This window comes from Oncorhynchus gorbuscha, linkage group LG17, assembly GCF_021184085.1.
Source record: "Oncorhynchus gorbuscha isolate QuinsamMale2020 ecotype Even-year linkage group LG17, OgorEven_v1.0, whole genome shotgun sequence".
NCBI classification, from domain to species: domain Eukaryota; kingdom Metazoa; phylum Chordata; class Actinopteri; order Salmoniformes; family Salmonidae; genus Oncorhynchus; species Oncorhynchus gorbuscha.
In genome coordinates this window covers 8,224,057-8,240,479 of record NC_060189.1, presented here as the reverse complement: position 1 = coordinate 8,240,479, position 16,423 = coordinate 8,224,057, and the positions used below count along the sequence as shown (strand labels likewise).

Below are 16,423 nucleotides of genomic sequence, written 5' to 3'. Positions count from 1 at the left end.
CCAGAGAGACAACAGATAATATAGTTTTAGGAGGGGTCTTTGGATGGGCCTGGCTCCATGCATGTGTAAAATGGAGCCCCAAATGTTTTGACCTCCTCCAAAGTGCAGTGTTAGACCATGTGGGTTTTGGTGCTAAATCTGCCCCAACAATTTACTGTCATTCAGACAAAACTAGACGATTGCAACCCATGACTGTGTTTAGCTCAGGACACGATCATAACAGATCATACAGTATAACGCCATGAAGTCGTGGCCAGTGAAAGATTTACTTTCATTCAGACAAAACTAGACGATTGCAGCCCAGGACTCTGTGTTCAGCTGTGTTCAGATCGGGACATAATCAAAGTGACACATGCCATGACTGGTAGTGGTGGCTCTATTGATCTGTCGGTGGTATCTGTTCCAGTCGCTGACACATCGTCAGACTAATGAGCGCTAATGGCCCTTCATGTTTTATCCCGTTAATTGGTGTGCCAGTCTAAATGGGCTCTGGAGAATACTTTTTAAAAGGCCAAATACTATTGGGAATAATGTTATGGATAGTTGTTGTATATTTGCTTCAGGAGACAGTAGCATACTACTACTGGGAATGTAGCATGCTTTTCTGTTTCAATGTCCACACTAGTAGACTACTGGGAATGTAGCATGCTTTTCTGTTTCAATGTCCTCACTAGTAGACTACTGGGAATGTAGCATGCTTTTCTGTTTCAATGTCCTCACTAGTAGACTACTGGGAATGTAGCATGCTTTTCTGTTTCAATGTCTTCACTAGTAGACTACTGGGAATGTAGCATGCTTTTCTGTTTCAATGTCTTCACTAGTAGACTACTGGGAATGTAGCATGCTTTTCTGTTTCAATGTCCTCACTAGTAGACTACTGGGAATGTAGCATGCTTTTCTGTTTCAATGTCCTCACTAGCATACTACTGGGAAGTGCACTTCTTGCCCAGTCTGACGCTGGAGGGGGTGGCTGCCCTCTTATCGGCTCTTAACCAACAAGGCAAAAAAAAATCCTGGGTTGTTTTTAACTTGTTTTGTACATAATGTTGCAGCTACCGTCTCTTGTGACCGAAAAAAAACTTCTGGACATCAGGTACTGCGATTACTCACCACAGATTAGCCACAGAGTTTTTCTTCAATGAGTCGGATGGGAGGGATATACTCCAGACACACGAGCACGAACAGATCCCCGTCATTCGCTGGAGAAGGAAAGATTTCGCGGGAAAAGATCTGGTAGCTAACATTCCAGCGCTGGAAAATACATGGGATGAACTGGAAGCACGTATATCCTACCAACGGAACACTAAAAACTGTAATATCTCATGTTTCACGGAGTCGTGGCTTAACGACAACATTAAGAACATACTGCTGGCGGGTTATACACTCTATCGGCAGGATAGAACAGCAGCCTCTGGTAAGAAACGGGGCAGGGGCCTATGCATATATGTAAACAACAACTGGTTTTGCTCACCTTAATTTGTATTTATTTAACTAGGCAAGTCAACTAAGAACAAATTCTTATTTTCAATGATGGGTTAACTGCCTGTTCAGGGACAGAATGACATATTTGTACGTTGTCAGCTCGGGGGTTTGAACTTGCAACCTAGTCCAACTCTCTAACCACTAGGCTACCCTGCCACTATAATGTAGTGAAATTTAAATCAGTTTTACCTCATTTCTATCAGCATGTTACATGTGCAACCAGAGGGAAAACAATTCTAGACCACCTTTACTCCACACACCGAGACAAGTACAAGCTCTCCCTCACCCTCCATTCGTCAAATCTGACCATTATTCTATCCTCCTGATTCCAGCTTACAAGCAAAAATTAAAGCAGGAAGCACCAGTGGTCAGATGAAACGGATGCTAAACTACAGGACTGTTTTGCTGCACAGACTGGAATATGTTCCTGGATTCTTCTGATGTCATTGAATAGTACACCACATCAGTCACTGGCTTCATCAATAAGTGCATCTCCACAGTGACTGTACGTACATACCCCAACCAGAAGCCATGGATTACAGGCAACATTCACACTGAGCTAAAGGGTAGAGCTGCCGCTTTCAAGGAGCGGGACTCTAACCTGGAAGCTTATCAGAAATCCCGCTATTTTACCTTTATTAAAGTATGCAAGTCAGTTAACTTTTTATGGTATAGGGGATGCTTGCGTCCCACTCTGCCAAAAGCCAGGGAAAATGCAGCGCGGCAAATTCAAATAAATTATGTAAAAATCAAACTTTCATTAAATCACACATGTAAGATACTAAATTAAAGCTACACTCGTTGTGAATCCAGCCAACATGTTATATTTTAAAAAGGCTTTTCGGCGAAAGTATAAGAAGCTATTATCTGATGATAGCACAACAGTAAGCAAAGAGGGTAGCATATTTCAACCCTGCAGGCGCGACATACAACGCAGAAATAAAATATAAAACATGCTTTACCTTTGACGAGCTTCTTTTGTTGGCCCTCCAATATGTCCCATAAACATCACAATTGGTCCTTTTGTTCGATTAATTCCGTCCATATATATCCAAAATGTCCATTTATTTGGCGCGTTTGATCCAGAAAAAAAACAGCTTCCAAATTGCGCAACGTCACTACAAAATATTTCAAAAGTTGCCTGTAAACTTTGCCAAAATATTTCAAACTACTTTTGTAATACAACTTTTGCTATTTTTAAACGTTAATAATCGATCATTGAAGACGGGTCTGTCTGTGTTCAATACAGGAAGACAACAAACCAAGCTACTTTTCAAGTCTTGACCTGGCCGTGTGGTGGCAGGACAACAACCTCTCCCTCAACGTGATCAAGGCAAAGGAGATGATCATGGACTACAGGAAAAGGAGGACCGAGCACGCCCCCATTCTCATTGACGAGGCTGTAGTGGAGCAGGTTGAGAGCTTCAAGTTCCTTGGTGTCCACATCACCAACAAAGTAACATGGTCCAAACACACCAAGACTGTTGTGAAGAGGGCACAACACAATCTATTCCCCCTCAGGAGACTGAAAAGATTTGGCATGGGTCCTCAGATCCTCAAAAGGTTCTAAAACTGCACCATCGAGAGCATCATGACTGGTTGCATCACTGTCTGGTATGGCAGTGAGTAGTGCGCATGGTCCAGTACATCACTGGGGCCAAGTTTCCTGCCATCCAGGACCTCTATACCAGGCAGTGTCAGAGGAAGGCCCTAAAGATTGTCAAAGACTCCAGCCACCCTAGTCATAGACTGTTCTCTCTGCTACCGCACGGCAACAGGTGCCGGAGTGCCAAATCTAGGTACAAAATGCTTCTTAACAGCTTCTACCTCCAATCCATAAGACTCCCAAGCAGCTAATCAAATGGCAACCCAGACTATTTTCATTGCCCCCACCCTCTTCTACGCTGCTGCTATTCTCTGTTATTGTCTATGCATAGTCACTTGAATAACTCTACCTACATGTACATATTACCTTGAAACTGATGCCCCCGTACATTGAGTCTGTACCGGTGCCCCCCTGTATGTAGCCCCGCTATTGCTATTTACTGCTGCTCTTTAATTACTTGATAATCTATCTCTTTTTTTTGTGTGGGTATTTTCTTAAACTGCATTGTTGTTTAGGGCTTGTAAGTAAGCATTTCACTGTAAGGTCTACATCTGTTATGTACGGCGCATGTGACAAATACAATTTAATTTAATTTTGATTTGAATGTAGCGTGCTGTTCTGTTTCAGCATACTATGTAAAATGACGTCATGGATATGCATTCTAAGTATATGCTGGTATGGACTTCGGAACATAGAGGCCATGTCAGTCTTGCCTATACAAATTACTAATCACACTACATACCTTTTTTGTAAACAGTATGTTAAAAATTGTATGTGGTAATAAACAAATATCAACATAGTAGACTCACCCATACTGATCATTCTTAATCTAATGCGCAATTGCATTGTTTCCCTCCATTCCTTCATTTTGGTATCTTATCTGATTATCAGCTGTAGTAAAACACACGTGGGTCTTAAAAGCCAATTCCTTTCTTCAATAGCATGCTGTGAATTCTGACAGATGACAAGCAGATAAGAGACAGATAAGCAGATATGACATCACTACATTTTTTAAATTTCACATACTGTAAAACGTTCAATTTACGCATATCCAAAATGGTTACTGAATACGAGTATTCGGACACAGCCGAGGTAATGTATTGGGCACACATTCTACTGTACGAAGTACATGAGGTCTGATTGGAACATAGACATGGGCTCTGATTGGAACATGGACATGTGCTCTGATTGGAACATAGACATGGGCTCTGATTGGAACATGGGCTCTGATTGGAACATAGACATGGGCTCTGATTGGAACATAGACATGGGCTCTGATTGGAACATAGACATGGGCTGTGATTGGAACATAGACATGGGCTCTGATTGGAACATGGGCTCTGATTGGAACATAGACATGGGCTCTGATTGGAACATGGACATGGGCTCTGATTGGAACATGGACATGGGCTCTGATTGGAACATGGACATGGGCTCTGATTGGAACATAGACATCGGCTCTGATTGGAACATAGACATGTGCTCTGATTGGAACATAGACATGGGCTGTGATTGGAACATAGACACGTGCTTCTACACCTGCATTGCTTGCTGTTTGGGGTTATAGGCTGGGTTTCTGTACAGCACTTTGAGATATCAGCTGATGTACGAAGGGCTATATAAATACATTTGATTTGATTTTGATTTGCTCTGATTGGAACATAGACATGGGCTCTGATTGGAACATGGGCTCTGATTGGAAAATGGGCTCTGATTGGAACATGGGCTCTGATTGGAACATGGACATGGGCTCTGATTGGAACATGGACATGTGCTCTGATTGGAGCGTGGGCTCTGATTGGGGCATGGGCTCTGATTGGTACATGGGCTCTGATTGGAACATGGGCATGGGCTCTGATTGGTACATAAGCTCTGATTGGAACATGGACATGGGCTCTGATTGGAACATGGACATGGGCTCTGATTGGAACATAGACATGGGCTCTGATTGGAACATAGACATGGGCTCTGATTGGAACATAGACATGGGCTCTGATTGGAACATAGACATGGGCTCTGATTGGAACATGGACATGGGCTCTGATTGGAACATGGACATGGGCTCTGATTGGAACATGGACATGGGCTCTGATTGGAACATGGACATGGGCTCTGATTGGAACATGGGCTCTGATTGGAACTTGGACATGAGCTCTGATTGGAACATGGGCTCTGATTGGAACATGGACATGGGCTCTGTTTCAATGTCCACAGCAGCATACTCATTTCACGGACTTGATACTGGTTGAGATAGACATTTTGTCTATCCACACCAGATTCTACCATTTCCTATTGAGTATGGCTTTTTGTGGAGTGGCGTTTGCGATGTAAACTAAAGCGTTACACGTCTCAGACAGAACAAAGTTCAACACCAGCGTACTACTGACAGTGCAGTAATGGATTGTGAATTGGTATGTAGTCAGTCACTCCCCACCAAGATATCCTGTCTCTCTAGAGCAGTGGGGTTTAGTATTCTGAAGGTGCTAATGTTTGAGTGGGTGTGTGAAGTCTGCAGTGACAAGGAAGTAAAACATGTTAACATTCTCTCCAAGAAGCCGTTTGAAACTCCAAAGTGTTCAATAGTTCAAAAGACACCCCACATTATGGGGAGGATTACCCTTTTGTGCAGGAAGCTCAAGTGGAGTCTCTGACTTTAGCCCTTCCTCTGCCATATCCTCCCAGTTTAAGCAGCACTGCACTATCTTTTCCTGCCTTCCTCCTCCACGCTGTCTCTTCCTGTCTTCCTCCTCCACCCTGTCTCTTCCTGTCTTCCTCCTCCACGCTGTCTCTTCTTGTCTTCCTCCTCCACGCTGTCTCTTCCTGTCTTCCTCCTCCACGCTGTCTCTTCCTGTCTTCCTCCTCCACGCTGTCTCTTCCTGTCTTCCTCCTCCACGCTGTCTCTTCTGTCTTCCTCCTCCACCCTGTCTCTTCCTGTCTTCCTCCTTCCTCTTCTTGTCTTCCTCCTCCACCCTGTCTCTTCTTGTCTTCCTCCTCCACCCTGTCTCTTCCTGTCTTCCTCCTCCACGCTGTCTCTTCCTGTCTTCCTCCTCCACGCTGTCTCTTCCTGTCTTCCTCCTCCACGCTGTCTCTTCCTGTCTTCCTCCTCCACGCTGTCTCTTCTTGTCTTCCTCCTCCACCCTGTCTCTTCCTGTCTTCCTCCTCCACGCTGTCTCTTCTTGTCTTCCTCCTCCACCCTGTCTCTTCTTGTCTTCCTCCTCCACCCTGTCTCTTCCTGTCTTCCTCCTCCACGCTGTCTCTTCTTGTCTTCCTCCTCCACGCTGTCTCTTCTTGTCTTCCTCCTCCACCCTGTCTCTTCCTGTCTTCCTCCTCCACCCTGTCTCTTCCTGTCTTCCTCCTCCACCCTGTCTCTTCCTGTCTTCCTCCTCCACCCTGTCTCTTCCTCTCATCCTCCTCCACTCTCCCTTATTTTGATATGGAAAGGACAGGAGGGAGGGAGAGTGAGAGGGGAGCGAAAGGGTGTAGCAGACAGAACCTTGTTATATCATCCCTTGCTTCGGTACATTAAGTTAGTAAGTTAGTTAGTTAATTACACACTGATGCACCTTCCTCTCTCCTCAGACACACACACACACACACACACACACACACACACACACACACACACACACACACACACACACACACACACACACACACACACACACACACACACACACACACACACACACACACACACACACACACACACACACACACACACACACACACACACACACACACACACACACACACAGTCAGAGTCCAAGATCAATTGTGCCGCTGTCACAGACCAACCAGCAGCATACCACTGCTGGCATGCCTCTGAAACTAAGCAAGGATGGTCCCTGGATAGGAGACCAGATGCTACTGGAAGTGGTGTTGGAGTGCCAGTAGGAGGCACTATTTCCCAGGGAAAAAATATCACATGGCAGTGATTAGGGTCATTTGCCCTGTGTAGGGGAATGGTAACCTGGTGTCCACCTGACTCTATGATCCCACAGGCAACAAGTGTTGCTGACTGGCAGATCCCACAGACAACAAGTGTTGCTGACTGGCAGATCCCACAGACAACAAGTGTTGCTGACTGGCAGATCCCACAGACAACAAGTGTTGCTGACTGGCAGATCCCACAGACAACAAGTGTTGCTGACTGGCAGATCCCACAGACAACAAGTGTTGCTGACTGGCAGATCCCACAGACAACAAGTGTTGCTGACTGGCAGATCCCCTAGGCTGCTGCTTATGACAGACCGCTGAGGCATTGCGTGCTATAAATAGCCTGGTGAATGGGGACGCTGGCCTGTCTTTTCCCACACTGGAGACTACGTCACTGCAGTGTGCTGATCGGGGGCTGAGTCGCTCCTCTCATATGCCAGTCATCTGCTGTTGCTGCAGCTGACTAGCTACATGCAGGCAAAGCATCAACCGCATCACAGCCCTGCTGCATGTGTGAATGACTATGTGAACGACAAAACAAGGCTAAGAACAGATTCATCTTCTCCTCTTTCCGAACATTCTGTGACGTGCTTCATCATCGTATTATAGGCTACATCCAGCTTTGATAGACTGGATGGAATACATGATTAGCACATGCTGACTATGAAGCCACATTACAAAGAAATGCATTACTGTATTTTGTGTACATTATATTGTGTATATTGAAGCCTATACAGTATAACACATCTCTAAGCATATTGTAAATGTGACATTATAGCTACATATACTACCGTTCAAACGTTTGGGGTCACTTAGAAATGTCCTTGTTTTGAAAGAAAAGCACATTTTATGTCCATTAAAACAACATAAAATCGATCAGAAATACAGTGTAGACATTGTTAATGTTGTAAATGACTATTGTAGCTGGAAATGTCCGATTTTTTATGGAATATCTACATAGGCATATAGAGGCCCATTATCATCAACCATCACTCCTGTGTTCCAATGGCACGTTGTGTTAGCTAATCCAAGTTTATCATTTTAACTTTTTTTTTTACTTGATCATTAGGAAACCCTTTTTCAATTATGTTAGCACAGCTGAAAACTGTTGTTCTGATTAAAGAAGCAATACAACTGAGAAATTGCCAAGAATCTGAAGATCTCATACAATGCTGTGTACTCTCCCTTCACAGAAGAGCACAATCTGGCTATAACCAGAATAGAAAGAGGAGTGGGAGGCCCCGGTACACAACTGAGCAAGAGGACAAGTATATTAGTGTCTGGTTTGAGAAACGCCTCACAAGTCCTCAACTGACAGCTTCATTAAATAGTACCCGCAAAACAGCAGTCTCAACGTCAACAGTGAAGAGGCGACTTTGGGATGCTGGCCTTCTAGGCAGAGTTCCTCTGTCCAGTCTCAGCGTCAACAGTGAAGAGGCGACTCTGGGATGCTGACCTTCTAGGCAGAGTTCCTCTGTCCAGTGTCTGTGTTGGATTAGCTAACACAACGTGCTATTGGAACACGAGTGATTGTTGCTGATAATGGGCCTCTGTACACCTATGTAGATATTCCATTAAAAATCAGCTGTTTCCAGCTACAATAGTCATTTACAACATTAACAATGTCTATACTGTATTTCTGATCAATTTTATGTTATTTTAATGGACAAAAAAACAAAAACAAGGACCCCAAACTTTTGAACGGTAGTGTAGATCAAGTTCAAAGTAATCCTTCACAGAAAAATAATGCAGTTTTGAAACTGCAGTAAAAGCGCAGTAACTGCAGTCAACTGTGGTATTTTGGATGCAGTAATTGCAGAATATACTGCACTCTAACACCTCGATCACAATGACAGCGTCATTCCGCAAAATGTTACTCAGCATCATCTGGATAGGTGTGCAACAAAAGTTTGAAGTTCTGCTACCATTTCCGTCAAGCCGTCCACAGATATAGTTTGATGCACACGTTCGACACATCCAACCTATGTACCACACAGAACACACTGCAACTGCCATTGGAAATGATTGTATTTCTGGTGTACCAAAATGCAATAACGCTGTCGGTGTGATCGAGGCGTAACTGCAGTTATACTGCACTCTGACTGCAATCTTTTTTCGTAAGGGGTTCCTATGAGACCTGACTATACAGTGGTCCATCATGAAAATCTTTGTTTTGTCATTAACAGCCGCTAGGACTCAACCAAGTCAGATAGCGTAGTTGACAATGATAACATCTGCGGCATTGTCCATTGTCTTTCATTGTCCTAGTCTGTTCAGTAGAACTGAGTCAAATTGGAATTCTGAATGCTAGTTTTTTTTTTGGGGGGGGGCAAGTGTCTGGTGGCCTAGAAGTTTTAAAGCTGCTTTCTCTCTATTTAATGTTTAAAAAGCTACAGTGGTTTTATTTAAATCCAAACTCTGAGGTTCAAGTTGCTGAGAGAGAGAGAGAGGACATCCTATTAACCCCCCCACCGAAAAGAAAGCCGTGTGTAGTTAAGCCCCATGAATTCCAAAGCTGTTCTTTAACCAACACCAATATGTGTGTAAACAAATCCATGCTACTAACCATCTTGAGCAAAGCATGAAATGTATTTTATCCCCCTGATCGCCACCCAAAGCTAGGTTGCGACTCTGTCCGGCCTCAGAACGTGCCTCAACCACAGTGGTATTATTGTATTTATTCTTCCCTCCACACCCGTGGTGCCGTGAGAAAAGTAGATCACCAAACCAGACCAAAAGTTATCTGTCTTGGAATATGGGGGTGTGAAACGTTTCAAATTAGCTAGTGAGAGGGGATGATTTTCAGGGTGGAGGTGGTGGAGGGTGGAGGTGGTGGAGGGTGGAGGTGGTGGAGGGTGGAGGTGGTGGAGGGTGGAGGTGGTGCAGGGTGGAGGTGGTGGAGGGTGGAGATGGTGCAGTGTGGAGGTGGTGCAGGGTGGAGGTGGTGGAGGGTGGAGGTGGTGCAGGGTGGTGGAGGGTGGAGATGGTGCAGGGTGGAGGTGGTGTAGGGTGGAGGTGGTGTAGGGTGGAGGTGGTGTAGGGTGGAGGTGGTGCAGGGTGCAGGGTGGTGCAGGGTGCAGGGTGAGGGTGGTGCAGGGTGGAGGTGGTGCAGGGTGGAGGTGGTGCAGGGTGGTGCAGGGTGGAGGTGGTGCAGGGTGGAGGTGGTGCAGGGTGGAGGTGGTGGAGGGTGGTGCAGGGTGGAGGTGGTGCAGGGTGGAGGTGGTGGAGGGTGGGGTGGGGGTGGCTGCACAATGCCCGCCCCACACGTAACCTTCCTGAATGGTTCTCTGCTTATAATATATGATAATAAATAATATATATAATAATATATAATAATAATATAATAATAATAATATATGCCATTTAGCAGACGCTTTTATCCAAAGCGACTTACAGTCATGTGTGCATACATTCTACGGATCATCAAGTGAGGGAACGGTTCTGGTGGAGGGTGGTCCCCTCTGCTTCAGCTCACTACCCTCCGCTGTGCGCCATGCTCTACCAGGCTAAGGACCATCATCACTTCAGCTCTGTGGACTGCAGACCTTCCCCGCTCATAAGTAGCCCGTACAGGAAGGCTCACACGGGCCCCAGCCAGGTCAATTCCAGGGTTGAATGGACAATTTTCTCTAATTGTCTGCATGACTGCCAGAGGGATTGTAGTATAGTGGGAGTGGAGTGTACAGTCATGGCCAAAGGTTTTGAGAATGACACAAATATACATTTTCACAAAGTCTGCTGTTTCAGTTTGTATGATGGCAATTTGCATATACTCCAGAATGTTACGAAGAGTGATCAGATGAATTGCAATTAATTGCAAAGTCCCTATTTGCTATGCAAATGAACTGAATCCCCCAAAAAACATTTCCACTGCCACAAAAGTACCGGCTGACATCATGTCAGTGATTCTCTCGTTAACACAGGTGCGAGTGTTGACGAGGACAAGGCTGGAGATCACCCTGTCATGCTGATTGAGTTCGAATAACAGACTGGAAGCTTCAAAAGGAGGGTGGTGCTTGGAATCATTGTTCTTCCTCAGTCAACCATGGTTACCTGCAAGGAAACACGTGCCGTCATCATTGCTTTGCACAAGAAGGGCTTCACAGGCAAGGATATTGCTGCCAGTAAGATTGCACCTAAATCAACCATTTATCGGATCATCAAGAACTTCAAGGAGAGCGGTTCAATTGTTGTGGAGGCTTCAGGGCACCCAAGAAAGTCCAGCAAGTGCCAGGACCATCTCCTAAAGTTGATTCAGCTGTGGGATCGGGGCACCACCAGTACAGAGCTTGCTCAGGAATGCCAGCAGGCAGGTGTGAGTGCATCTGCACGCACAGTGAGGTGAAGACTTTGAGGATGGCCTGGTGTCAAGAAGGGCAGCAAAGAAGCCACTTCTCTCCAGGAAAAACATCAGGGACAGGATATTCTGCAAAAGGTACAGTTGTCGATAGGTTCTCTAAGGCGAGATTCCTACCTTCTAAACTTCCTTCCGTAGGCCTTTCCAGAAACCCTGGATTGGACTGCTGAGGACTGGGATAAAGTCATTTTGAATCCCCTTTCCAATTGTTTGGGGCTTCCGGAAAAAGCTTGTCTGGAGAGGACAAGGTGAGGGCTACCATCATTCCTGTGTCATGCCAACAGTAAAGCATCCTGAGACCATTGTCGTGGAAATTTCCTCTATTTACAAAATCATGGGAGCAAACCACACACACACACGTCAGAGTTAGTTATAAAAGTCCATCTTTAATTATATGAGATCTATCACAATCCTGTGACTCTCAGATAAATTCAGTCTCCCAGTGAATTCTCTGAGAGCCCCCTTACAATGCAACTGAGTTCCTTTTAATAGCAAAGACACACATAGTCAGACAGCATAGACATAATTCGTCGTTCAGCTTAGTCTCCTTTCCCAAACCCCAGAACCATAAACCAAATCCTCCATATCAACAGGCATATATCAAATTGTCATTTAGATACAACCCACTCTAAATACAAACTCCTGGACAAACTCATGGAGAGGAGAATGAGGCTATAGGTTAAGATAGAAACAACATTAGAGGGAGCATAGAATGATTCCAGACACTGCCACCCTTCTTTCCCCACTAGAAAAGATATGTTTACACATGATGACACTTTGACCTCTCCCCTCTCTGTGGCCATGCAACTTAGTCCTGACATAGAACAGATAACTGCCAATGGCCACCACTGTAGTACAACAAAATACATTCTTATGAGAAATAACTCATAAGCATATCATGAAAATAACACATCTTATCTATGTTACTCAACTAATTCTGATAATTCCACAACACCATATGTGGGCTTGCTTCTCAGCCAAGGGAGTGTGCTCACTCACAATTTTGCCTAAGATCACAGTCATGAATAAAGAATGGTACCAACACATCCTCCGAGAGCAACATCTCCCAACCATCGAGGAACAGTTTGCATTTTCCAGCATGATGGAGCACCTTGCCATAAGGTAAAAGTGATAACTAAGTGGCTCGGGGAACAAAACATCCGCTATTTTGGGTCCATGGCCAGGAATGTAACGGCAGATTTCCAAAACTGAAACAGTACCATGTGGTGAAAAACACAGACACGGAAACAAACATCCACAAACCAACAGTGAAACCCAGGCTACCTAAATATGGTTCTCAATCAGGGACAACGATAAACAGCTGCCTCTGATTGAGAACCATATCAGGCCAAACACAGAAATAGAAAAAACATAGAAACACAAACAGACTGCCCACCCCAACTCACGCCCTGACCATACTAAATAAAGACAAAACAAAGGAAATAAAGGTGAGAACGTGACAGTACCCCCCGCCCCCCCAAAGGTGCGGACTCCGGCCGCAAAACCTGAACCTATATGGGAGGGTCTGGGTGGGCGTCTGTCCGCGGTGGCGGTTCTGGCGCGGGACGTGGACCCCACTTCACCATAGTTCTAGTGCGCCTCTTCGCCCGCCTCCGTGGCCTCTTTAAAGCGGTGACCTTCGCCACCGACCTTGGACTGGGTACCCTAGACATGGATCCTGAATGGACGGGGGATTCCGGCAGTGACAGGCGGGGGACTCCGGCAGAGCCGGAGTGAAGGACTCCTCCGGCAGCGCCGGACAGGCGGGAGAATCCGGCAGCTCCAGAGTGAAGGGCGATTCTGGCATCGCCTGGCTGACTGACGGCTCTGGCAGATCCTGGCTCACTGATGTTTCTGGCAGCTCTGGCAGCTCAGGACAGATGGGAGATTCTGGCAGCTCTGGACAGACGGGAGGCTCTGGCAGCGCTGGAGAGGAGGAAGGCTCTGGCAGCGCTGGACAGGCGGGAGACCCTGTAGGCAGAGAACGGAGAGATGGCAGCCCCCCGCACCAGGCTATCGGAGGGCTGGTGCGTGGAGGTGGCACTGGATAGACCGGACCGTGCAGGCGCACTGGAGCTCTTGATCACTGAGCCTGCCCAACCTTACCTGGTTGAATGCTCCCCGTAGCCCGACCAGGTAACGAGTGGAGGACAGAGGAGCCTCTTAAAGAAGAAGTTACAGGTCTGTGAGAGCCAGAAATCTTGCTTGTTTGTAGGTGACCAAATACTTATTTTCCGCCATAATTTGCAAATAAATAAATTAAAAATCATAAAATGTGATTTTCTGGATTTTTTTTTCTTCTCATTTTGTCTGTCATAGTTAAAGTGTACCTATGATGAAAATTACAGGCCTCTGTCATATTTTTAAGTGGGAGAACTTGCACAATTGGTGGCTGACTAAATACTTTTTCCCCCACTGTATATGTAAGTTAAACTAATCTTATATACTATATATGTAAATTAAGCTAATCGTGTATACTGTATATGTAAATTAAGCTGATTGTATCTGTCAATTATACTGATTGTATATACTGTATATGTAAATGAAGCTGATTGTATATAATATATATGTCAATTAAGCTGATGGTATATACTGTATCTGTATATGAAACATCCATTCAGATGGATAGCCAGGCAGCAGGAGACTGGTGTTCTCATCCTCCGCCCTTCTCAGATCACTAATGCCAGAGATGCCTAGTTTCTTGTTGCCTTGTTTCAGATGCATTTCTCCTCCAAACACTCAAACACATGAAATACTTATTGTGGGCGGCAGGTAGCCTAGCGGTTAGAGCATTGGGCCAGTAACCGAATGGTTGCTGGCTAGAAGAATCTGTCAGTGTTCCCTTGAGCAAGGCACTTAACCCTAATTTGCCCCTGGGACACCATACTACTATGGCTGACCCTGTAAAACAACACATTTCACTGAACCTATTATAAAAAAAAAAATTGAGACTGCTTATCGCACAGGTTTAGTGCCGAGAATACCTCAAAGAGTTGCATGGAATTGTCAGAGCTGTTTTTCTGTGGTTCAGCTATAGTTCTGTTTTTCTCAGAGTTCTCATGCTGTATGGAATCCAGACGGCGTTGGAATGTAAGCCACGTCGTTGTCACGTCGTTGTCTCACAAGAACCACTCCGACACAAAGCCACCTTCTAAATATTTGATGCGCTTTGTCCTTTTAATGGCTTTTGAATAGCGCCACAGATATACATTTCACTCAGTTTTACCATCAATATTTTTGATGTTTTATTTATTTCCCCTTTATTAAACCAGGTCGGCCAGTTGAGAACAAGTTCTCATTTATAACTGCGATCTGGCCAAGATAAAGCAAAGCAGTGCGACAAAAAACAACAACACAGACTTACACATGGAATAAACAAACATACAGTCAATAACACAATAGAAACATCTGTATACAGTGTGTGCAAATGGGAGTAAGGAGGTAAGGCAAAAATAGGCCAATAGTAGCGAAGTAATGACAATTTAGCAAATGAACACTGGAGTGATATATGTGCAGGTGATGATGTGCAAGTAGAAATACTGGTGTGCAAAAAAGTAAATAAAAACAATATGGGGATGAGTAAGGTATTTGGATGGGCTATTTACAGATGGGCTGTGTACAGCAGCGATCGGTAAGCTGCTCAGATAGCTGATATTTAAAGTTAGTGAGGGAGATATGTCTCCAACTTCAGTGATTGTTGCAATTCATTCCAGCCATTGGCAGCAGAGAACTGGAAGGAAAGGCAGCCAAAGGTCGGTGTTGGCTTTGGGGATGACTAGTGAAATATACCTGCTGGAGCGTGTGGTACGGGTGGGTGTTGTTATCATGACCAGTGAGCTGAGATAAGGCAGAGCTTTACCTAGCAGAGACTTATAGATGACCTGGAGCCAGTGGGTCTGGCGACGAATATGCAGCAAGGGCCAGCCGACGTGAGCATACAGGTCGCAGTGGTGGGTGGTATATGGGGCTTTGATTACAAAACCGATGGCATTGTGATAGACTGCATCCAGTTTGCTGAGTAGAGTGTTGGGGGCTATTTTGTAAATGACATCACCGAAGTCGAGGATCGGTAGGATAGTCAGTTTTACGAGGGTATGTTTGGCGGCATGAATGAAGGAGGCTTTGTTTTCGAAATAGGAAGCTGATTCTAGATTTAATGGATTGGATTGGAGATGCTTAATATGAGTCTGGAAGGAGAGTTTACAGTCTAGCCAGACACCTAAGTATTTAGTTGTCCACCTATTCTCTATGTATCTATTTACATTTACATTTACATTTAAGTCATTTAGCAGACGCTCTTATCCAGAGCGACTTACAAATTGGTGCATTCACCTTATGACACCTTATGACATCTAATACAGTATGATATGTTGTTGCTGTTCTCAATAGAGAGAACATTATGGACAAATAAAGAAAATGTGTGGTACTATTGATTTTTATTGAATGTTGTTTATTCAGGCTGAATAAAGGCCATATTTGAAAAAATGTACATTATTAGTCCATTATTTGACCTCTTCTAAAACATGCACTACATTGGCTCATTTGAATCCAGAATAACAGGTGTGTTTTGCAATATAATTTATCCCATGGCTGACCCAATTTACTGTCAGTCCAGCCTGTTGTCCATAGCATTAGTCCTCAGTCAGCAGATGTCACCTGTGACCTCTTATCTCTTTCCTACACCAGATCCGATGGACCAAAACAGCCGGTAGCGCCTCGGACCGCTTCCAGGACTCCAGTGTGTTCAACGAGACCCTGCGCATCACCCGCATCCAGAGACTCCAGGGAGGACGCTACTACTGCAAGGCTGAGAACGGCCTGGGCTCCCCGGCCATCAAGTCCATCCGAGTGGACGTCTACTGTGAGTGGACAGGCCTCGGTCGCCTGCCTGCCCTTTCCTTCCACTGTTCTCCCCCGGTGTTCGCAGCACACATCATCAGTTCTGCCCCCCCCCCTGCAGATTGCCTGTGTCCACTTACCCATGCCTTGCGTTTAAACTATTGAAGGACAGGCATTCACTCGCTCTCTCCTAGTCCTTACCC

The 16,423-nt window shown here is 45.1% G+C and overlaps 1 protein-coding gene across 1 annotated transcript in view; it reads left to right on the top strand.

Annotated features, from left to right (window-relative positions):
- mdga2a (MAM domain containing glycosylphosphatidylinositol anchor 2a) overlaps nucleotides 1–16,423 on the top strand; it is a 205,828-nt gene that overhangs the window by 57,305 nt on the left and 132,100 nt on the right. Inside the window, exon 3 of the mRNA XM_046309248.1 lies at nucleotides 16,068–16,242. Coding sequence (XP_046165204.1) covers nucleotides 16,068–16,242 — 175 coding nt within the window. The remainder of the gene's footprint in view (nucleotides 1–16,067; nucleotides 16,243–16,423) is intronic.